The sequence below is a fragment of the Ursus arctos genome, unplaced genomic scaffold, assembly GCF_023065955.2.
Source record: "Ursus arctos isolate Adak ecotype North America unplaced genomic scaffold, UrsArc2.0 scaffold_26, whole genome shotgun sequence".
In the NCBI taxonomy this organism is placed as follows: domain Eukaryota; kingdom Metazoa; phylum Chordata; class Mammalia; order Carnivora; family Ursidae; genus Ursus; species Ursus arctos.
This window is the reverse complement of record NW_026622941.1, coordinates 25417559-25442768: the sequence shown is the minus strand read 5'-3', so window position 1 is coordinate 25442768 and position 25210 is coordinate 25417559. Positions and strand designations below refer to the sequence as shown.

The window sequence follows — 25210 nt, the reverse complement described above, 5'->3', positions numbered from 1 at the left end:
CTAGATGTTATACTTGGCAGGCAGGCTAATAGGTCCATGGAATGTTATCCCTACTCGACTGAGCTTTTTAAGAACTAAGGTCCCACTCTTAATAATTTGTATCAAGCTTAGCTCAGGACACAGTGCTCAAGTAAAGATCTGATAAATAAATGAATAACCATTTGTATCCATCAACACAAAATTACTCATGAGTCACCACAAAACATGCTGTAGAGTACTGTATTGGGAAAGGTGGGTACATTAATGGACTTGTTGGCACTTTTGTGTCCTAGATCATCAACCCAGCTTTTGTTTTCACTTCACTAAAAGTTCTGGCAACTCATACCTATCAAGAAAGAAAGAGCTATACGTTGAAGGACTAGGGCAGGGCTACCAAATGACCAATACAATCAGGACTTTTCATATTTTACTATGTCAGCTAGAGCTACTGCTTCAAAATAGCATGGATAAATTCATACATTCATTCATACACATCTATGTTTATTCAAAGAATATTTATCACATTCCCACCATGTGCCAGGAACTGTTCCAGGCACTGAGGAGTTGTCATTCACGTGAACACCCCAACTTCTGCCTTTGCTATCCAATAAAGTCCACCTCACAGACCTGGTTAAGCGAGCCCACCTGCCAGAGACAGAGCCTTTTTCCCTAGCCAAGTACAGCATCTGTCTTATTTTCAAGTGGCAAGCCCAAACCTGACATTCTAATTGACTGGGGTAACATGGTGCTTGCTTGAGCTTAAAAACAAGGTAAAGAAACAAGATACTTGGTTTTTACATTTTTGCTATTTATACCTGTGTACTGAATGTCTTTAAATTATCTTAATTTCAGGATATCTCAAGTCCTGCCTTCCATTAGAAAGTAATATAGTATCAAAAATGTCTTTTTCTTTATGAAACTCCTGGCTCTGTCAATTCATCCGTAGCAAGTACGGCTAGAGAAAGCTGGGCTGGTTCTGCTTCCAATGCCTGCTATCTCGTCTTAACCGGGCACGTAGTGTTACTCGGCCACCCTGGAGTCATCATTAGTTCCCTCCCTACCACATTCTTCATGATGGCTGTCGCTAAGAATCCCTACAAAATTCTCCCCTAATCTATTCCTATTGCTGCCCATGCTTAACCTCAGTACATTATTCATACCCTAATGTACAGAGAATCCTGGGGAGCTCTCCTCTGCCTTACTTGCATGTTCCTGCCGTCTGTCACAAGAAAATCTGCCACCCTGGGGCGCCTGGGTGGCTCAGTCACTTAGGTATCTGCCTTCAACTCAGGTCATGATCCTAGGGTCCTGGGATCGAGTCCCCTATTGGTCTCCCTGCTCAGTGGGGAGTCTGCTTCACCCTCGGCCCCTCCCCCTGCTCATGCTCTGTCTGTCAAATCAATAAATAAAATCTTTAAAAAAAGAAAACTTGCCACCTTTACTGATCTCATCCCAGCCTTTTAAACAACTACTCCCTCCTCCTTTTCTATCTTCAATCTCTTCCATTCACCTATTCACCTATTCGCCAATAAAATGTCAAAAATCTTCTGGACCTAAAAATCCTAAGCAAAACCAACAAGCAAGAAATTCCCAAATCCTTCCCTTTACCCCTCACAAGTTACAGACCTAGATCTGTCTCTTCATCATGACATCCTTGAAACGAATGGTCCCTGCCTACTGCTTTACCCTCTCCCTACTCCCGTTTGACTGCCATCTACTCACCTCCCAATTTTAAAAAAATCCCCCAGGCAACAAAAGCAAAATTAAACCAGGGGGACTACATCAAACTAAAAAGCTTCCACAAAGAAAAGGTAACCTACTGAATAGGAGAAAATATTTGCAAATCATGTATCTGATAAAAGGTTAATATCCAAAATACATAAAGTCATACAGTTGAATAGTAAAAAGGAAAAAAGTCTGATTTTAAAAATGGGCAGAAATTTTTCCAGAGAAGACATACAGATGTCCAACAGGTCCATGAAAAGCAGCTCAACATCCCTGATCATCAGGGAAATGCAAATCAAAACCACAAAGAAATACCACCTTACACATGTCAGAATGGCTAGAGTCAAAAAGACAAGAAATAACAAATTCTGGTGAGAATGTGGAGAAAAAACGAACCCCAATGCACCTTTGCTGTGAATGTAAATTAGTGCTGCCACTATGGAAAACAGCATGGAGGTTCCTCAAAAAATGAAAAACAGAACTACCATATGATCCAGCCATCCCACTTCTGTGTATTTATCCAAAGCAACTGAAAACATTAACTCAAAAAGACACACACACCCCTATGTTCACTGCAGCATTATTTGCAATGGTCAAGACAGGGAAACCACCTGAGTGTCCATTAATAGGTTGATGAATAAAGAGGGTGCCTGGGTGGCTAAGTCGGTTAAGTGGCTGCCTTCGGCTCAGGTCATGATCCCAGGGTCCTGGGATCGAGCCCCGCATCAGGCTCCCTGCTCAGCAGGAAGCCTGCTTCTCCCTCTCCCACTCCCCCCTGCCTGTGTTCCCTCTCTCACTGTCTCTGTCAAATAAATTTAAAAAAAAAAAAAGAAAGAAAGTATGATATATACATACCTTGAGGGCATCATGCTAAGTGGAATAAGTCAGACAGAAAGACAAATATCATATGATCTCACTTCTATGTGGAATCCAAAAAAACAAACCCAAGCTCATAGATACAGAGAACAGATTGGTGGTTGCCAGAGGCAAGGAGTTGAGGGATGGGTGAAATGGATCAAAAGGAAGAAACCTCCAGTTACAAAATAATTAAGTCATGGGAATGTAATGGCTAGCATGGTTACTATAGTTAATAATACTATATTGCATACTGGAAAGTTGCTAAGAGAAGATCATTTCACAATACATACAAATATTGAATTATGATGGTGCACACCTGAAATTAATATAATGTTGTGGTCAATTATACCCCAATAAAAAAAAAAAAGGCTGAAAAACAAAGAAATGGTTCTGAAAACAAAGATGGGAAAACCACCTTTTATCAGAGTCTAAGAGAAATTACATAGAATATGGATGCAGTGCAACTAAACTGAGGGGGAATAAAAACAACAACCCGGTGGTCTAATAATACTGTATTTCATGAAGTAAAAGAATCCTACGGCTGCCAAAGATGACAGAAGTCCCATGTCCTCCCTTAATTTCTACCACGAGGGCAAAGGCCTGCCATCTTTTCAGTGTAAAGCAGATCTCTTGAATTTGCACAGTCTAGAAAATGATTCACGAAGATGTGTGTGACATGCCTTGTGCGTGGGCCTCATGCATTTTAAGGATTCAATAAATAGTGCATATGTAACTAGGACTTCCGCCCCTGCCAGGTATCCCCTGAGAACTTCCTGCATATGCCCCTTCTGCTGACCTGATCTTTACAAAGAGCTTAGCACCCTTCACCGGTTCCATAAATATTTTCTCATGACAGACCGCCACCCCCCAAAAAACTCCTACCCTACACATTATGCCTAAAAACCATGGGGATAAGAGTATAAAAAAGGGAAGGAAGAATGAAAAGGAGAGAGGAAGGAGGAAAATAGGGAAGGAAAAGGAGAATGGAGAGCAGAAAATAACTTTATTAAATGCTTGCCCAACTGTGACAACTGGAGCATCAGCAGCCGAGGACTTTGACAGTGAGAAGAGAGAGCAGCTCGCTAACAGCTAAAGCAGAACCATTAACATGCCCCCGGACCCTCATTTGTACATGCATGTCACCAGTCAGGGGCTTCCTGAGTTCTTCTTAACTTGCTGCAGGCTCCAATGTGTAGGCAAGAAGCTAAAGAAGGTTAGGAAGTCTTCCTACAGTGACAAGAGGGAAATAGATGCCAGAGATAAATCTCTGCAAAAACATCTTCCCAGGGAATAGAAAGAGAAATGAAACTTCAGCAGCCTCTTGAAATGTTTTAGACACTGTGTGGAGTGAGGTCTGAGTCCTAGAGCTATAACAAAGGCTGCAAAGGAGACGGGGTCGTGATTTACCCAAAGGAAGGAGCTGGGAGTTAGTTTCATTGCCCCGTTCCCTAAAAAGAGAGGAGGTCAGAGGGAGGTATAACTACTCCAGGACAGTCCACAAGCCAACGTGCAAAACTAGCCCCGAGGACTGCTGTCAAGGGCCAGAGACCTACTGCCTGATACTACAGATCTTAGGTGAAATATTTAAAACACCCTCGTCCCTGGAGAGAGTACTTTAGTCAACTGGGGAACTGGAATTCATGTGGGATGCCCTAGGCTTGTCTTCTTCAAAGAGGTCAAATGCCAGATCTGTCAGGTTACCAGGCAGATGCTGGAAAGTTTGGGCTCCTCTCTGGAGTTTCTTGGGAGTCTCTGGGATTTCCTCCAACAGGAAGCAGGGCATGGCAAGCATCCAATTTTAGCCACAAAGAGGTTCTGGTTCTTGGCAGTGGAATGATCCAAATCTAGGACTGCCTCTCAAGGAACATGGCTGCCTCTGGAGAGACGAGGTCCTAGGCCTTCCTTTGCTTGGGTACATCAGCTCCAGGCTCCATGAAGGAAAAGAAACCATCAGAGACAAACTTCTAGAATAGAAATCAATGTTTTAAAGTCTAGCTGAGATGGTTGATATATTTATTGCTTCTTGGTTTAATTAAACATGTGGCCCATGGCATGGGGGTTGGGTAGCAAGTGGCAGAAAAACCCGTTTCAGCCAAGAAACCCATCCCTTATAAGGATGGCGGAAAAAATGACTCTCTTAAATCTCTTTTTTACCACGAAGAGGTCGGGTGGAGGAAAGATGCATACGTGTGCTCCAATTCCACATGAGAATTCCCCAAGAGGAGTCTTTCCTAAAGACACTTGGCAAAAGCAGAGTGGCAATCCCTACGCCGACCAAGGACCTTCACCTGTGAGAAACTCCCAGTTTAGAAGTTATTCACTCTGAGGGGAGCACAGGAAGGAAAATGGGAGCACTGACTATGTAAAGAAGGAACAGGGAACTGACCTTTTATCTCAGGGAATTATATGCATTAATATTTAGAACAATTTTTGTAATTTTCTACTTCACCTTGGGGCACCTGGGTGGCTCAGTTGGTAAAGCATCCGACTCCTGATTTAGGCTCAGGTCATGATTTCAGAGTCGTGCGATCGAGCCCCAAGCCCCTGTGTTCGGCTCAGTGGGGATTCTGTTGGAGATTCTCTCCCCCTCTCCCTCTGCTGCCCCAACTCCCCCACCCCTGTGCTTGCTCTCTCTCTCTCTCTCAAATAAATAAATCTTTAAAATAAGTAATTTTCTACTTCATCTTAATAGTAAAGATTGCTAGAGCCTTTCATATAAAGTCAGAAAGGACCTTGACCTTGGTGGCTTCCACCCTGCTACAAGGCTTATAGAAGTATGGATACCAGTGATTCCATGCAGTATCCAACCAGCCCCAAACTCTGTTTCCTGCAGGATACGTAGTTTTACTAATAAACTGCTGGTATTTTAGAATACACTTGCAGGGAGACAAAATCTACCTCATTTAGTAGAAAGGGAAGACAAGTTCCCATCCGTCCTGGTCTCTTAGGCCAGGAGAAATGAAGTATGGGTTATGACTCAACGCCCAGAAGCCTAAGAAGGTACACAACAGTTACACTAACAAGACATGCTTGGGAACAGGGAATGGGGAAAACCTAAAAACACAGATGGGGTAAACAAGCACGACAGGGGCAGTGTGTCTGAGGAGACAGAAGCCTGGCAGATGCCTTCATCTTCCAGAAACTGGGAAAGGCCTAGAGGAGAAAAGGAAGACATCCTTCAGCTCAAAAACCTCCACTGAAGGAATTACTGGTTGTATCACAACAACTTGCCAGAAAATTCAGCTGCAAGCTCTCAGAATAAACAGTCAGTCCAAAGCACTGGAGAGCTGTGAGTGTCAAAACCACTCAGCCAAACCAGGCTTATGCGGGAAATGAAGGATATGCAGATGGTGTAATTCAAACAGGAATCAAGCAAAAACACACCACACATCAACGTGTTCTATCTCGGATCCTCAGAACTTGGGATGGGTTGGACATTTTATAGGTCATGGACTCTGGTGGAAAGGGAGCGGTGGAAGGCCGCTTGCTAAAGACTCTGCTGTCATACTGGCTTTCCTTTCCCTAATACTTGGATCCCATGACTCATGAAATGAACGGCAGGGAGAGCACTGTGAACCGCAGAACCAGCAGCACCCACACTAAGGCACTCTTCTGGGCTGGAAAAAGAGGAGTTAAAATTCAGCTGATTCACAGATTTCTTCTGGTGATTTATAGAAGATTCCACAGTAAGTGCAGCTAGATTTCTGAGGCTAATTTATATGGAGGCTCAACACTACAGGTGGTGTGATGGGTTGAAATGTGTCTCCCCCAAAACTCCTATGCTGAAGTCCTAACCCCCAGGAGCACGGAACGTGACCTTATTTGGAGACAGGGTCTTTATAGAAATGATCAGGTTAAAATGGGATCATTAGAGTGGGTCCTATTCCAATATGACTAGTATCCCAATAAAAAAAGGGATATTTGAACACACAGACATGCAGGGACAGAAGATGCTATGAAAACATAAGAAGACGGCTGTCTACCAGCCAAGGAGAGAAGCTTGGAACTGCTCCTTCCCTCACAGCCCCTCAGGAGGCCCCAACTTTGCCAATGCTTTGATTTTGGATTTTCAGCCTCCGGAACTGTGAGAGAATAGATTTCTGTCGTAAGCCACCTCGTCTGTGGTACCTTTTTTGGCAGCCCTAGCAAACGATAGGCCTGAGGCCTGACAAAAGCCCCTGGGCTGCGGCAGCAGCAGACTGGCCAACTGCCAGGGGTGAGATGACCCAGGATCACAAAGGCTCAGGGCATCCCATGAGGCGGAGTTTAGACTGCAACTGGCCTGGAAAATCCAGCTGCAGCTCTACCTTGAAGAATGAGTTTTCTATGTGCTGGCCACGTTTTATTTTCAGTGACAACAGCCATCAACTGCCTTTATGACCCAGTAGCGAACGTGATAAGCTAATTTGATTAGATACAGCATATTTGCAAATTCAATATCATAACAAACATTTACAGAGCAATTATTTGCTCCCAGATTCAAATTCTATTCCTACTGAGCGACCTGGCAATGACCTCTCTGAGAGAGAGCCCATCAAAGTTTGAAATGACAAGGTACTGAATATATGTGGTTGTTTTTCACACTTTCCTTTAGGGCCCACCCCCGCCCCAATAATACTTAGGCACTTCCATAATTCTGAAAGGCGACCAAAAAAAAAGAAAAAAAAATTCAATACTGCGTTTAAAAAAAAAAAGTTGATTTGCCTCAAATCAAAGGCAAAATTATCACAATGATATGTATCCAGTGTTTGTTCAGAGACAGACTTACGCTAGGATCCGGCAGAGGACGTGTGGCTATCTAGCATGTGCATCAAAGCGATCTAGGATTGATGAACCGTTTGTACCAACAACGAAACTGCTTAATACAATGTTCAACTTAAATGTTTACAAGATGACTCATGCCTAGCAAGAACTAGGTCTCCTCCCATTTCTTCTCCTGCCAGGTCTCAAATACTTCAAGTCATTTTCACAAGAGCAAACATGCCATATGAAAGAATGTTGTGCTTCTCCGGCTAGCAGATAGAGACATTCTGGATTGTAAATCACTCCTGCTCTTCAGCTATGAGACACAGCTATGAGCAAGCAGCACAGACGGAGCCACGCCGGCTTGGGAAGACACATACATGTTATCCTAGTCATGCAAAGAACAATTCCGATAGCTCTCATGGTAAAAGCCTTCTCACATTTGCAATCATGACTAAATCACCAGGCTTTCAGGGATTTCCAGAAGTTGTCCAGGATTCTGCTTCTAAATAGGACAAAGAGACCTATTTTAATTTGGAGGCAAACCAAGTGACATCTTGAGTCAGGGTCACCATTCTGGCTGTGCAGGTTGTGATCTGCACAGGGTGCCCTGCCCTGGCGAGTGGAGGCTGAAATCTGGTCTGTTCTGGCCCAGAGGCTGTATCCGCCTGCAGGGCCACCATTTTCTAATTGCACAAAACCTTCTTCTCTGCAGATACCCTTGGGATACAGGTCCACAATCACCTCAGCAAAGGGCAATGCTTTTAAACATGTTTAGTTCAGGACGTGAAATAGTCCGTAGGACTGGAGTTTACAGAACAAGAAGGGCGTGACTCAAAATGAGGCTGGAGATGTTGACAGGGGCCATTTTGAGAATTTAAAGATTATCCTAACTACAGAGAAATATCATTGAAGGGTCTTAACACAGGGGTGACCTGATGTGGTTAGTGTTTCTAGAAAGTTTTCTCTGGCTCCCACGTGGACAATGAATCAGAAGGGAGTGAGAGAGGATGTGGAAGGTACAGGTGAGAGTTGGTTGACAAAGTGATGGCAATGGGATGGACAAACTAGGAGATGGAATCACCAGGACTTTGTGAATGACTGGACGCAGGGTTGAAAGTGAGAGAGAGAAGGAATGATGTCCAGGATGATTCCCAGACTAGGCCATGAAAAACCGGGCAGAAGACAATGCTGTTAGTAAAGAACACTGGAGGAGAAGCAAGTTTGAGGGATTAAGCTCATGAGTTCAGTGTTAAGAGTCAAAACTTCCGGGGGCGCCTGGGTGGCACAGCGGTTAAGCGTCTGCCTTCGGCTCAGGGCGTGATCCTGGCATTATGGGATCGAGCCCCACATCAGGCTCCTCCACTATGAGCCTGCTTCTTCCTCTTCCACTCCCCCTGCTTGTGTTCCCTCTCTCGCTGGCTGTCTCTATCTCTGTCAAATAAATAAATAAAATCTTTAAAAAAAAAAAAAAAGAGTCAAAACTTCCATAAAACAGTGGGTTACTATGTCTTCTAGTAAACACTGGTACTAAAGTATGATATACCATACTTTTTTTTTTTTTAATAAAATCTGAGAAACACAATTTTAGTCAGAGTTTTAGAAGTACTCTGGCCATACTCAGAATATGACTATGGTTCTCAAATTATTCTCCATGACCACATTCCTGTCCCTACCTTTAGAGTATTTCTGGTTGGACCAGTTGCTCTGAGAATAAATAAATCTCAGAAGAAAGGGGAGAAAAGACAGCTTACCTGGTAGGAGTTCTAGGTCACAAAACACCGTGACTACCATCCCGTCCTCCACCTCGCCCCCACAATGTGTTCCAGTCCTCATCTATGGGTTTTTGATAGATTAAGTTACCAAATTCATTAAGAGCAGTGAGTCTCACAGCATGGTCCCCAGAGGAAGCAGCATGAACAGAACTCGGGAACCTGTTAGAAATTAAAATTCTCGGGCCCCACCCCAGACCCACTGATTCAGAAATTCTGAGGGTGGGACTCAGGACTCAGCGCTTTAACAGGTCTTCCGGGTGATTCTAATGCACACCCAAGTTTAGGAACCATGGACAACCATCAATTACATTTCCTTCACAACTGCTTCCTAATGCCCATAATCCTTTTCTCCTGCTAAAATTTCCTCGGAACTCTAAAACAGTCTGTCTCTACGTAAAGCTCCTCCCCCACGTGACGTCATTCCTCATTTGACTGCCATGCTATCTCCCTCAAGGTGTCTGGACACCCAGTTTCATCTCCTCCAATCTGAATCCTGCCCATATCTTTGAGTCAATTGTCGGTGGCCCTGCCCTCCTGCTCTGAGTTCCTTCACTTCATACCGGCTACACCACTTGGAATACTGCCCCGTGTTGCAAGCCATAGCACGTCCCCAACAGGGATCTGCCTTTTATTTGAATTCATCAGTAACTAATATACAGAGAAAACCTAATAAAAGTCTAAGCAGTTGTTCTAAATCAGTGTGTCTCAAGGTGGAGTCCACTGGAAGTACACGGGAAGAGTACAGATACCGAGGCCCCACTTCTAGTCTCTTATATAGAACTTTTTGGGCCCAGAGCTATGCACCTTCAATGCACACTGAAGTTCGCTCAGTCCTGCTGTAGATGAACTGCTATCCTGAGAACTACAGACTTAAATTAACTGCTTCTTGAGCACAGGACACCGAACTGAATTGGAACAAAAGCGGAAGGGCTTACTTGGCTCCTGACCCTGTGGTTCACTTCCTAAATGTATTCTGCAGATTGTAAAGTTTTAAAGCAGCAACATCACACTTTGTGCTTTATATGTACTACCAGTAGGTCTTCCCCAGCCTACACTTACAGAATTTGCTTTTCAGACCTAATGAGTTTTATCTTTTCCTTTTCAGCCCAGATAGCAGAGCTTTACACAGCCATTTCGAAGATACCCTTTTCACCTATTTCTCTGAGACTTACTCAAGATACTGCATACCATCTTTCTGATCTCCCTAAATTCTCAAACTTGTGAATGTTTACATTAGCTTCAACAAAATTTAAACGGGGAGTTTTAGGTGCAAAAAGAAAACACGAATATAGCTGCCAAATAGCAAATGAAATTATTTATAACTACTGACACACTGTCACACAGCCAAAAATATTTCCTGGCTTTAGTTATGAAAGTTAAACTTGCTCCCCCACAACTCACTGCCCCACAACCTCCTCCTGTCAAGTGGGTACATGAGCTCCACCCCAACCCCCACACACCCTAAAAAATGCCCGCAGACAGATCTACAGTCAAAATAGTTACTACAAAGCACGTTATATAATAGAAGCAGAAAGGAGTCCAGAGACAAGCGGTTTTTAATACCACTGCAAGAGAAGGAGCTATGGAACAGAAGGGAAAACAACAAGCTCTTTCCTAGAATTAGCATCGGGTCTTTCTCAAAACAATCTGTGCTCATCTCTTTTGTCAAACACATGCAAATCTGTTTTTAAAAACTGCAGCACTGTCTAATTAAATTTTCACTCTTTCCAAACTTTGTAATGGAAAAACTGGCACATAGACACACGGCTGAAATCTATGAAAGTCCTTGCCTTGGGCGGTTCTAATGCACGCTCTTCAGTTTTATTTTTTTTTAATTGCCAAATTCTATTTCTGAGATTCATTTTAAGAGAATAATTTTAATAGATGGTCATGAAAGGAACACGTATTGGCTCATTCTGCCTAACAGGAAAATGTCTTTTTTTTATCGAGGTATAATTTATATATAGCAAAAGTCACCCTTTTTCGGTACACAGTTTGAGGATTTTTGATAAATGCACACAGTTGTGTGACCACCATCCAAACAGTGTCGAACTGTGTTGCCCATTAGAGTTGCCACATGTGGCTACTGAGCCCTTGAAGTGTGGCTAATCCAAAAATCAGAGGTACTGTAAGTATAAAATACACAACAGACGTCAAGGACTTGGTTAAAAAAAAGAAAAGGCAAAAGATCTTATTAATATGTGGTGAAATTATAATATTTTACATATAGTGGGTTAAATAGTAATATAGTAAAATTAATTTTACCTGTTTCTCTTTCCTTTTTTGATGTGCCTATGAGGAAATTAAAAGTTACTGGCTTGCATTTGTAGCTCAAACTACATTTTTATTGGACCATGAGTTAGAGATTATTTCTAGCCCCCAAAGAGCTCCCTCTCTGCCCTTTGCAGCAGATACCATTTCTCCACTCCCAGCTCCTGGCAACCACTGATGTGATTTCTAACCTTGAAGTTTTTCTTTTGGTCGTCTCCAAAACGTATTTCCTCTTTTTGTCTTTTATCTTCTAATTTTCCATAATCATCTTGTGTTGTTCTAAAAATAATTTAACTTTTTTAACTTTAAAAGATCTGGAAATGGGGGCGCCTGGGTGGCGCAGTCGTTAAGTGTCTGCCTTTGGCTCAGGGTGTGATCCCAGCGTTCTGGGACTGAGCCTCACATTAGGCTTCTCCACTAGGAGCCTGCTTCTTCCTCTCCCACTCTCCCTGCTTGTGTTCCCTCTCTCGCTGGCTGTCTCTCTCTCCGTCAAATAAACAAATAAAATCTTAAAAAAAAAAAAAAAAAAAAGATCTGGAAATGCCTTGCCCGATCATTTCCTATAGTTTTCATTAACCAATGTCATTTTCACCAGTCCCAATGCTGGTAGGGCCACCACAAGTGCATTCTGGGTAACAAACTGTCTTCCAAAGGAGGCATGCACAAGTGGTTCATAATTGAATGGAGACCATTGTGCAAACATACAACAGCTCTATTCAAAGATGCTGTGGGAGATCTGAGCCAGAGGTGGGGAACCTACTGTAGCTTAATTTTATTTAGCTTCAGGGAAGTGGAGAGAAAGCTTTATCTGTGCTAAGGAAAGGTTGGACAGACAGGTAAAAAGCCTTTACAGGTAGGAGGGGGAGCAAGGACAGGAAGCTTTGGCCCCCGGGCAATGTGTGCTAGTAGGAGCTCTGTGATGACTGATGATAACGGCCAGAGAGAGGCAGCAAGACATGCAAGCTGCATCCCCCCCCCAGCCCCCAACCTAGGCTCACTTATTCCCAGTCTGCTTTTCTTCTAATTCCCTTCTAATTAAAATGAAGTTAATCATTATTTAAAATAGGTATTCACGTTTTCTGCTTCTATTCACATTCACTCTTTACTCATTCTCCAGATACTACATACCATCTTTCTGATTTCTCAGAATTTAAGGAAAACAGCGCAGGCCACCTCCTATTCATATTTTCTCCTGTTGGGTTAGTTTGGGAGCTGCATGCTAGTCTTTCTACCTCTGAACTCTTGGGGTCCTTCTGGATTATCAACCTTGAGCACATCTCCCTAGATTTCTATACCTCATTCCCACCCCCCCTTCCTTTGCAACACCCCAGAGAACTGGAACAAAATCTTTGCATTTCAAGCATTTTATTGCTGCCTTTTAAAGAACCGTAGTAAACTGCCAACTAGGCTCTGTAGTTTCTTGTTTCCCCTGAGATACCTAAAAGCACCTGCAGAGTGGAATCTACACTACATCCTCCCCATCCTCTACCCCTAAGATTTTCTTGTGGAAAACCCTCTCCACCAAGAGGACCATCTACCCAATTCAGAATAATGGCAAAACAAGAACTAAATGTCCAGATTGGTCGGGATTCATTTCACCAGACCTCTGCTTAGCCCCAGAAGGATCCCTTCCAGGCATTTCCAACCCAACTGGAGAATGTACTAGAAATGGAAAAGTCTCCAGTGCGGTTTCCAAGTGAGACACTGAGAAAGGATAACTCTGGTGGTTCCTTATGACTGCCAGAATTGGGGGGGGGGGGGGTGTGTGTGTGTGTGTCACAGACCAGGCACCAAGCTGGTGGCTATAGAAATTGCCTGACAACCAAATGCATCCACCTTTCTCTTGTGGAGACTTCAGCCCAGGGGAAGGAGATGGTCAGATAATCCTACAAACACAAGTATAATTATTAAATGCACACACAATTCTGATACACAATCAGAGTCTATGTTCGAAATTTTTTTAAAAAAGATTTTATTTATTTATTTAAGAGAGAGCACACGTGAGCAGTGAGGGGAGGGACAGAGGGGAAGGGAGAGGGACAAGCACAGTCCTCCCTGAGTGTGGAGCCAGACTCGGGGCCCAGTCTCCACGATCCTGAGATTATGACCTGAGCCAAAACCAAGAGTTGGACGCTTAACCAACTGTGTCACCCAGGCAGCCCTATGTTTGAAATTTTAAAATTAAATAAAACATTTTCTCCAGAGAAGCAGTGCCAATGAAAGAAGAAGTAGTTTCAATTTCCTTAACTATGGAATAAAAATAAGCCATTTACCATGCATTCCATATATACAATCTCTAATCATTACCAAAACTCTACAAGAAAAGCATTATTATCTCTGTTTTGTAGATAAAGCAGAACCAAGTTAAAAATGGATTTGCTGTTGCTAGAAGTGACCTGGAATTTGATAGGCACTCAATCGGTAGGCACATGGCTGTTAAATTAATAAAAACTGGAAAAGTATAGGGAGTATTTTAACAGAGAGCTAGGAGAAGACTATGGATTCCCCGCATTTGGTGTTGTGTGAGGCGTTACCAATCTTGGTCTAAAGTAGGTAGAAGCCTTGACATTAGGAAATAAAACAAGAAAGCTACATGCCTATCTGTTTGGCAACTGTATAAATAATTTGCATTTACTTCTCACTTAAATAAAGAAGCAACCGTCTCAATTATGCTAAAGTCAGCCCACAGGCCCCTGGGGAATTAAAGCCAGCCCAAAATGAGGTTAATATCAGCAATGCCACTGGGAAAGGGCTGTTGTAAGGACTGAATGAGACAGAATATACACAGTCCGTTACAATGCCTGATATTTTTCAAAATACTTCAACCTAGCCACTTGTGACACAAAGGCGATTATTATTTTTAACCTATATTCTGGGGCAGTTAGCATTTGAATGACTAATCAAAAGCTCACATAGGGGCACCTGCGTGGCTCAGTCGGTTAAGCATCCAACTCTTGATTTTGGCTCAGGTCATGAACTCAGGGTCTTGAGATCTAGCCCCATGTCGGGCTCTGCACTGGGTGTGGAGCCTGCTTAAGATTCTTTCTCCCTCTGCTCCTCCCCCCACCTCTCCACCTCTCTCTCTATCCCTTTCTTGAAAAAAAGAAGAAGAAAAAAAAAAAAACTCATGTAAACAGAAAACCGAGTCAATTATCTGCTGAACCCCAGAGCTTGTTGTTTAGTATAATGGTTGCCACAAATGATTTTTCATCAATCAAGTGGTGTTCATGGTGGGCTGTAAGTACTGTACAGACATGGTCTGTTTATGCTGAAGTGGGAACAAGAATCTCTCCAACCCAGTTGTCTAAACCTTTCAAAATGGCGCCCTTAGCTGAAGATTACCACCAAGCCTATTTCTAGATGCTTTGGGGGAAACACTGTCACCTGATCCTGCCAAATCCTGAGGCTAGACTATTGTCCCATCTGCCTCTAATGAAACTTTTTGCTCAGAGGGCTGCCCAAATACACAAAAGGACACAGCATAAAGACCTTCTAGGGCAGCTCAGTCCAACGGAACTTCGATGCAACGCTGGGAATGTGCTGTCTGCCCTGGGATAAGCTAGCCACTAGGTACAGGCGATCACGGAGCACTTGAAATTTGGCTAGTGTGACTGAAGACCAAATTGTTCATTTAATTTTAATTGCCGCATGTGGCTAGTAGCTTCTCTGTTGGCTGGCACAGTTCTTGTGCCTGCTTGCTATTAAATGCTTGTACACAGGAGACCGATAGCTCTCAGCCACGGCCACTGTCCGCTAGCTGCAGCAGCCCACGAGGGAGAAGCAGCTGAGGCTAGTTCTCAGCAGCCTCCTCCAGGGGGCCTCTGGCCTCTGAAGGCAGATCTGGGTAATCTGAACTGCACAAGAAGTTAAGATTGGGATAAAAATACACAAGTCAGGCAGTTGTCATGGGAATTAAACGACCAAGCATGTGAAAGCCCCTAGCAGAGTATGTAGCATCAGTAAAGGCTTAACAACATTTAACTTTACTGCACACCAAACACCATTCTCCTTTAATCAGGTACATGAGCTTTGATAAGGTTTTGTCTGTTCAGGAATAAACCTATAACTAGAGCGTAGGAAATTGTACAGTGTCCTCTCCCCACCCCCAAAAATAAACAGTACATATTTCAGCTAAGAATTCAGTTTGGAAGAAGGATGCCCTTGTCACAATAATTCTTATAAAACAAAACAAGCTACAGGAATAAGGGGACTTCCTGTTTTCTAAAGAAAATCTCTTGTAGTCTATTTACACTAGGTTTTTTTCCTCCCCTTTCAACCTTTTGTGTGTGTTTGGTAAAATACGCGTAACATAAAATTTACCATCTCAATCATTTTTTAGTGTACAGTTCAGTAGCATTAAAATTAAATTCAATTTACATTGGTTTTTGTCTCCAAAATTTAAACAATATATTAACATGTAAAGATGATATTAAAACATGTCTAAGATAAATAAACGTCAAATTCAGGAGAGTGATCATAGGAGAAATGGGGTAGGGAAAATGGAGGAGAATAAAGGGTCTTAAATTTACCTAAAATGTTTTGTTTCTTCAAAAAAAAAAAATCGGGGCACCTGGGTGGTTCAGTCGATTAAGCATCTGTCTTCAGCTCAGGTCATGATACCAGGGTCCTTGGATCGAGTCCCACATCGGGGACTCCCTACACAGCGGGGAGCTTGCTTCTCCCTCTGCCTCTCCCTGCTGCTCCCCCGGCTTGTGCTCTCTCACTCTCAAATAAATAAAATCTTAACATAAATTTAAAAATTTTTAAAAATTAAACATGGCAAAATGTTCAGACTTGACCGAACTGAGTTGTAAGTATATAGGTGTTTCTTACATTATTTACTATATTTTTATGTATTCTTTTAAAAATGCTTATTTTGACCATATTTTAGACTTACAGAGAAGTTGCAAACACAGTATCCATACATCCCCCTGCCCACTCCCTCTAATACCAACAACTTGTGGAACCAGGACAATGATCAGACCAGGAAATTAGCTTTGATATAATACTATTATAAAACTATTAACTAAAATAAAGAACATATCGAAATCATTCTTTTTCCATCAATATCCTTTTCCTATTCTAGGATCCTGCCCAGAATCCCTCAGTACTTTTTTAAAAAAATTATTTATTTACTCTGGGGGCAGGGGCAGAGGAAGAGACAGAGACAGAGAGAGAATCTCAAACAAACTCCCGGCTGAGGCAGAGCCCACGGGTCTCCAGGTGGCTGGACCTCACAACCTGAGATCAAGACCTGAGCTGAATCCAAGGGTCAGACGCTTAACCAACTGCAGCATCCAGGTGCCCCAGAAGTACATTTGTAGTTGTTATTTCTCCTTGGTGTTCTGCAGTCTTTGACAGTTTTTCCATCTTTCCTTGTTTTAATGACCTCGACACTTGTCAGTTATTTCATTGAATGGCTCATAATCAGGGTCTGTCTGATACTGTCTCATCCGTAGGCCGTGATTATGCACTATGGGCAAGACTACCACAGAAGTGATGCTGTGTCCTTACTGCACCATACCACAGAGTTTGTGATTATTTTTGTATTGTTAAAATAGTTCATAATTTCAAAAGATAAAAAATAAGCAGCGATCTTAGACTGGGTTCTCCAGAAAGACAGGACCACTAGTAAATATATGTATATATGTATGTGTACACACACACACACAGGTTTATTATAAGGAATTGGCTCATGCATTTCTGGAGACTGAAAAGTCCCAAGATCTGCCATGAGAGCAGGAGAGCCAGTGGTAAAGTCCCAGTCCAAGGCCAGAGGCCTGAGAACCAGGGGAACTGATAAATAAGTTCAAGTCTGAGTCCAAAGGCAGGAGAAGACCAATGTCCTTGCTCAGAGACAGGCAGAGAGAACAAATTCTTCCTTACTCATTTTGTTGCTGTATGCAGTCAGGCCTTTCAAACATTAGCTTGATGGCTATCCACGTTGGGAAGAGCAGTCTGCCTTACCCAGTCTACCCATTCAAATGTTAATCTCATCTAGAAACATCTCCACAAACATGCCCAGAAAAATATTTACTCAAATATCTGGGTTTCCTGTGGTTCAGTGAAGACAACACATAAAATTAACCCTGACAGTAGCTTAACTTCTAAATTAGAAACTTCCTACTTTGTATATTTAGGTTCCAAATCCCATCAAGCCAAGTGGATTTTAGGAAGTGTTCCAATTTTTAAAGTTATCATTATTACTAGCTTCAGACCTAAAACATTGTAAATTCATGACATGCTATCATTTAAAAAATCTTAGGGGCACCTGGGTGGCTGTCAGTTAAGCGTCTGCCTTCAGCTCAGATCATGATCCCAGGGTCCTGGGATCCAGCCCTGAGTTGGATTCCCTGCCCATTGAGCAGTTTGGTCTCCCTCTTCCCCTCCCCACCTTTTGCTCTCAAACAAATAAAGAAAATATTTTTAAAAAGTAAAAAAATCTGAGGAGGTTTTATTATGGATGATTCTACTTCAAGAGAAATGGTGACGATGAGCCAGCTTATATTTAGATTAACAGTGATCCAAGAGAAGCTTGACCAGCAAATCAAATTAAAGCCTTAAAAAAATTAACATAAGCTAATAGGAACCCAAAATCCCCTGATCTCTTATTACAGGTGAAAGCTGAGTCATCTTTTAGAATTGACTACACTGCTCATCATGGCGTCCTAAAGAGCTTATATGCCATTGCTTCCTTGGAAAGATGACAGCTGAATGAAATATGTATGTGTACACACATACATATAAAATCAAACTATGCCCTCTTTTCTGGACAAGAGAGGAGGCGAGTTTCAGATCCTCTCACTATCTGAGTTGTATATTAAGATGAAACATATATATGTATATGCACACAGAGTTGACCCTTGAACAACGTGGCTTTGAACTGCACAGGTTCACTTATACATGGATTTTTTTCCCCTAAAACAATACAATATCTCTTAAGGCTATTAGTATTTAAGTTTTGAGGAGTCAGAAGTTATGCTCAGATTTGCTACTGGGGGGGGGGGTGGTCAGTACCCTAACCTCTGTGCTGTTCAAGTGTCAACTGTACATGTATATATAAATATGGAGAGAGAGAACAGTGTATAAATAAATAAACTTTCAAGTCTTTTCTGAGGCTTCCCCCATTTGAAACTCTTTTATCTTCAGGATCACTCTAAATGTTGGTGGTTTAGGCTGGGAAATAATTTTTTCCAACTTAAATGTTTATATTTAGTTCAAAGTGTTCCATTTCCATGGGTAACAGTACCACAAACAGTTTTTCCCTCACCTTCACGGAAAGAAAGCTACTCACAAATGCTTTTCTGGGTTCCCAGTGCTCTGGGAGGCAGTCACAAGGGTTTTTATAAAAAGCCAGAGCCGGGTGATCCAGGTCTCATTATGCCAAAGAGGAAGCTGTTGAACAACCATTCTAAGTCTTTTAGCCCACCCCAAATGTGGACGCCATTGTTTTGGGCCAGTCCCACGTACCACACGCACCTCCTGCAAGTCTCTTAGAACATACAGCTCTACTCAAAGTGGTTTATTTCAAAGAAAGAGAACATGGGTTTGCTTTTGGGCTGGGTCACCTCTCCCAGGGATCTTCGAGGGAGGAGGGAGGCAGTCAGCACCCTGAGAGACAAGAGTGTGTAGAGGTAAGAGTATGGGCTTTAGAGCCAGACTTCCTATGTTTACATCCAGGTTCTAGGGTTTATGATCTTGGAATGTGAGCAAGTTACATAAATGCTCATGCCTTGGTTCCTTCATCTGTAAAACAGAGCCAATAATGATACGTAACAGATTGGGTTGCTGTGAGGATTAAACAAACACGTATAAAGTGCTTAGCACAGGACCTTGCGTGTAGTAAATGCTCAATAAATGCCAGTGAGTCTGTAGGTCCTGATGCCACCGCCCTGGGATTAATCTAGTTCCCCAGTCACTCATGGGACTTGTGGTCACTTGCCAGCTGTTGGGTAGAAGACAGGGTTTTTCCCCAACTCCATCTGAAACAAAGTTGCCTAAAAACAATCTTATTTAACAGAACCTAAAATGTAAACCAGTACAACAGTGAAAAACCCGAGGCACAGCAAGCTTTAAATGTAATCTTGTTCGGGGCACTTGGGTGGCTTAGTCCGCTGAGCTTCTACCTTTGACTCAGCTGGTGATCCCGGGGTCCTGGGATGGAGCCCCTAAGGCGGGCTCCCTGCTCAGTGGGGAGTCTGCTTCGCCCTCTGCCGCTCCACCTGCTCTTGCCAGTGTGTGTGTGTGTGTGTGTGTGTGTGTGTGTGTGTGTGCGCGCGCGCGCGCGCGCGCGCGCGCGCACACGGGCTCTTTCTAATAAATAAAATCTTTAAAAAATGTAATCTTGTTAAATGGAAATAAAGACAGAAAAATATTTGGAAAGGATCTTAAGCAACTGATAGATTCCATTGAGCTGAGGTTCTTTTAAGTCAGACTTGTATTTCTTGGCTTTTTTTCTGGGGTGTGTGTGTGTGTGTGTGTGTTTAAATCCATGCCTCTTTTTTGATAAATATAAAAACCTTACGGTTTCTCTTAATGCTATTTAAAACTCGACCTTTTTACAAAATGGACCAAAAGCAAATCTAAGCAATGTTAATTTACGAATATATTTGTTCAGAGTACACATGGGCTTTATCTCCAGGAAACCAAGAAGGTGCCCTAGTCCCTTCCTGGAAATCACTGAATTGACCGAAAATCAGTATCGTATAGTCTCACAGTTTAGATCAGACTGGAGGTTGCTATGCCCAGTTTATCAAGATGATTTTGCTCAGAGAAAAGTTTTTTTGGTTTAGTCTATGCCACTGAGAGCCTTTGATCCTACATGACCCCACATCTGTCCTCAGAATTACACATATGGAAACAATGAAAGAGTTACTACCTTCACCCATGATTTACCCACTGAGAGCACTAGAGCAGCGAAGGCCAAGTAACCAGACTGGGTCACTGTGGAGCTATGACCTGACCAATTCCCAAATAATTTCATGATGCCATTGGAAAGTGCCACTGGAAAGGGAAGGGTTCACAACAGCGGTTAAGGGAAGAGCAGCCTGGGAAGTGGGAGGGCTTGGTGAACACAAGGGATGCTTTCAATTCCAAAAGGACCAACACACCTCATGTTCTTGGCGGCAGTTAACAGAATTGGTGTAAAAGAAATGCAGACTTAATCTTGCAATAAGACAAAAGGCTAGCTGGGAAACTTGAAGAAGAAAATGGAGGTCCTCAGCATAGCATTCTTACAAATTTTTCTATATCCATCTTCACTTTCTTCCTTCTAATATCAGGGGATAACAACCTATCCCTCTACCCATGCCATGAATCCCGCCCTTACCCTCTCCAAAAGCAGCAGCCAATCTCTTATATTTTGAACTCTCCCCCGTATCGATTCCTTGCCCCTTTTTTCTTTGGGGGAATGGGTGCAAAAACTAACCTTGACTCTGCTTCCTCCTCTTACTTTCTCATTCAGACATTTCTAAAGTACAGTCTGTATTCACTGTTCTCACTCCCTTTCCTCTCATTCATTCCTCAACCCCGTGCAAACCTACGGATCCCATTCTCATGAAAGTCAACTAATAACATTCATGCTGCCAAGTCCATTGTAAGTTTTGTTTTAATCATGCCAAGTATTTCAATATATTTTGAATTACCTGGAAGAATGCCAGATAAATGAATACCACCATCCTGACTACAGCCTTACAGGATAATATCCAAGCTCCCCAACAGGGGCAGAAAGCCTTCCATGATCTCACTGACCCCCATTTACCTCATCAAGCTTGATCTCCCCACACAATCAGCTGTTTCTCACCTAGGTGTCCTTGCTCAAGCTCTCCCCTCTGTCGAAAAGGCCCTCCCCCGCACCCCCACTCCCGCCCCCCCTTTTTAAGAAACAGCACAAGCAGGGGGAGGGGGAGGGGGAGAGGGAGAGGAAGAGGAAGATAGAGAATCTCAAGTAGGCTCCACACTCAGCACAGAGCCCCACACAGGGCCTGATCTCACGACCTTGAGATCATGACCTGAGCCGAGATCAAGAGTCAGATGCTTAACTGACTGAGCCACCGAGACACCTCCCCCTTACCCCTTTTACCTCACAACTCCTATTGTCTCATAAATACTAAGATCACAAGTAATCTCCTCCAGGAGGCCTTTCCTAATATCCCCATCCCAAACTCACCCTGGCTGCGTGAGGTACCGCCTTTCGTTCTCCCATGACATTATTTTTTTTTTTTAAAGATTTTATTTATTTATTCGACAGAGATAGAGACAGCCAGCGAGAGAGGGAACACAAGCAGGGGGAATTGGAGAGGAAGAAGCAGGCTCCCAGTGGAGGAGCCTGATGTGGGGCTCGACCCCATAACACCGGGATCACGCCCTGAGCTGAAGGCAAACGCTTAACCGCTGTGCCACCCAGGCGCCCCTCCCATGACATTATTTTTAAGTCCTGTTGCTGCACTTACCATTTTGTCCTATGACACGCTGTTTATGTCCATCTCACCAACTAGGCTCCAAACTCCTTAAGACAGAAGCCATCTTCCACACCCACGTGACAGGAGGGAAGGAACTACCATCGCCTTTGTTCTCCTGCCCTCAAAAGGGATCCTCTTCAGCCCAAGACAGGATGAGTACAGAATAGTGTGGAAGCAAGGGGATAGCTCTTGTGGCTTTCTATCCCTTTTTTTTCTCTTCCCACATTTCTGACTCTAACTTGGGTCCTTGTGTTGCCATAGTAACCAACAGTCCCAGAACACAGACTTCTGGCAGTTGGACTTCCAGCCACTGCGAGTCAGGATCTGAAGGATTTCTAACCTCCCCAGTTTATGGCTCAGGAGCTGGCAGCGCCGTGTTCATGTGGGCAGCCACCAGAGCAGGGCGTGACGGAGTGGGTGTGTGCGTTTGCGTGTCTGCGCGTGTGTGTGGGTGTGTGTGTGCGTGTGTGTGTGTTATTCCTCCACCCCCAGGTACCTACTGGGGCATCACAGAAAAAGCTGCACTGAAAAATGCCAACAGATGGAGGGAGGATGGGCATCTAAATGGCTATAACCTTTCTGGAAAGCAATTTCATATCAACTCCAGTTTAATCTATCGGTGATCTTTGATCCATCAAAGCCACAGATATATAAAGGGAGACACAAGGATTTATTGATAAGGGGGTTTACTGAAGATTTATTAAAATAGTAACAACCACCTAGCGGTCATCAGTAAGAAAGTCGTTAAAAATGACAAAATAGCCATATACATGTTCTACTGTAGGTTTTACCATAAAATACAATAATCCTAGCTTCAAAAGCTGTGTGACATCCACGTATATGTGTGTACGTATGTGTACAAACACACGGGTACACATGTATGTGCACATAAAGAAAAGAAAAGGAAATCCACCAAAATGTTTTCAGGGATGGTTATCCACATCTCTGGACAGTAGGATCATAAACATATTTTAATTTCATCTTCATACTTTTCTGTATTTTTCAAATTTTATACAATGATCATTTTTTCTCTTATAATGCAAGTTGTTTCAACTGCAGCAAGACAGATGATGAGCGGTAGCAGGTGGAGAGGATTAGTGGAGAGGCTGCCATACAAAGAAAGACATTTTTTCAAGGGAGGGGGTGGCCTTTTTTGCCCTTCATTAAAGAATACAAAAGTAGGATGAACTACTGGAATGGCATAGTTACAAACAGAAAAAAGGAATGGATAATTTTATTGCTTAAGTACCATGACTTCCCTCTTCTCCCCAATCCCACCTATTTTTTCTTTCTTTTGAAGATTCCTGAGTGAGGGAGACCTGAGATGTGAGTCCCTGAACTCCATGGCAGACTCACCCTGTAGCAGTGACAGATCGGACACCACAGACAGCAGCTCTCAATCAAACCTGAGCCTCTCTGTGGGTTACTTCCCCTGTGAAGACACATTCTCCTATGAGAACACCATCTCCTGTGAAGACATGTCTTCCAAGGGTCCTGCAGTCCTTGTCCCTCCCATCCAAGGGACGTGGAGGACTGAAAGTACAGGCAGACTCCTGAGGAGACGAGACCAAATTCGGGGCGACCCAAAGCAGTTTTGCAAACTTAGCATCACCCTGGCCTGGGATGTTGATGTGGGCTCTAACAAGTCAGACTCCATGGCTAGTTGGGACATAAATGGAAGCAATCAGTGGATAGACAAGTACCCCGACGAGAACACACAACTGACTCTCAGCAAATTGGACAGTCTTGTTCAAAAGCTTGAGAAATTTCTAGAAAATCAGAAAGATGACGAAGAAGATGACTCTGCACTCCTTGGATCTGCTAAGGAGGAAGTTTTCCAGTTGTTCAGCAGCTCCCCTTCAGACATAGCTCAGGTCAGTCATCAAGAACATGATACTTGTCAGGACTTGCCCCACACCCGCCAACATGAAGGGATCATCCAGTTTCCACAGATTCCTCCAAGACTTCGGGAACATGAACTTGCTGAGGTGAGCAGAGGGATGCCTCACAGGCAAAAGGGGGATGGAACCTGGTTGGGGGGGGGGGGCAGTTCGAAATGCATGGAGCATTACCATCTGCTCTGAAGCAAGGCCAGCCTCCCTCAGTGTCTAACATGGCCAGTGGTTGGAGGCAGGAGGCTAACAGCAAGGAAAGGGGTCAGGGTAGAGTCGAAGGGAAAATACTGAGGAGCACTGAAGGAGAAAAGAGGGTACGGAAGTTAAGAAAAGACTAACAGTTATGAACCCCCGCCCCATGTGTGTTTAAGTATTAAAATTTCACATTTACAGTTGGATTATTTTGGATAAAAGGATTTGAATTCCATAAGTGGGTAAATATGGGCCCCACTGCTGTCCAGGTTATACGTATTTAACTCCTTCATTTTCTCAGCAGATGATAAGCCAGACAACTGGCAGCCAAAGGACAAGCACTGTAGAGACCTCCTCAGTCTCACTGGGTCAGCCACAGGAGGAGGACACTCATTCTAGAACACAGGCCCTCTCCTGTGTGAACTTCAGGTGGGTCTTCCGCTGGCTAAGGCAGCAAGTCCTCTCCTCACTCCTCAGGAGACTACACCCCGAGGCCACTGAGAGCCTCAATCAGCCGGCACAAAAGAGAAGACTCTCTCACAGAAGCAAGAGAATCCAACCTCAAGACTTCCTCGAATAGGACATCCTCTATAGCCAGATTTTTTAACCTTTTCATAGCCCCTATTCTACAATCCCCATGAGTTAATTGTTTTCTAATAAATATAACACATACTCTTATTATTCATGTCTTCCTCTTCCAGCCCACCATCTTGACTCAGGCTGAGAATCTGTATGTTGTCTAGAAGACTGACAAATATTCTTTGTGAATTTTAAGTAGTATTATCCTTCCTCACTCCTCCCTTTATCCTCCCTCACTCCTTATTATCTTTCCCTCCTCCTCTTCCCTTCTTACTGTATTTTACTCTATTTTTATGTGTTTTCACTTATTTTAATATTAACCCAAATGCCCATTTTCAGAAGGCAGGAGTATAACCCATCAGAGTCCTAAGATGGTAGTGTGGTTTTGGTTGAACTTCCAGGGCTCGAACCAGTGGCAGAGGACACTGAATCACTCAGGAAGCGGATTTCAGTGGGCAGTGTTTCAGCCGTTCAGACGGCGGATCTGATCTTCCCAGGGGACCTGACTGGTTCTAGTGTATGCTGCCTTGGCTAGAATAAGTGGCTCACTTGGGAGGAATGTGAGGATTGGGAATGCGACTTAACCACTCAAAGTCTAACCCTCCTTGTTCAGAAGATGGGGAGGCTAATACTACGAACCTCACAGGGTTGTTGCGAGAACGAATGATATAATTAATGACGATTTCATTGTTGCTGCTGCTGTTCATTCTCCAGAGGATCTCCCCAGAACACT

At 43.3% G+C, this 25210-nt stretch overlaps 2 protein-coding genes across 30 annotated transcripts in view; one reads left to right on the top strand and one right to left on the bottom strand.

Annotated features, from left to right (window-relative positions):
* The window catches only part of PPFIBP1 (PPFIA binding protein 1), a 173993-nt gene that overhangs the window by 71105 nt on the left and 77678 nt on the right, over positions 1-25210 (bottom strand). The window lies entirely within an intron of this gene.
* CUNH12orf71 (chromosome unknown C12orf71 homolog) lies at positions 23155-24492 on the top strand. Its single transcript, XM_057318759.1, is given in 3 exon segments — positions 23155-23685; positions 24203-24473; positions 24476-24492. Coding segments are annotated over 3 exon segments (819 nt in total).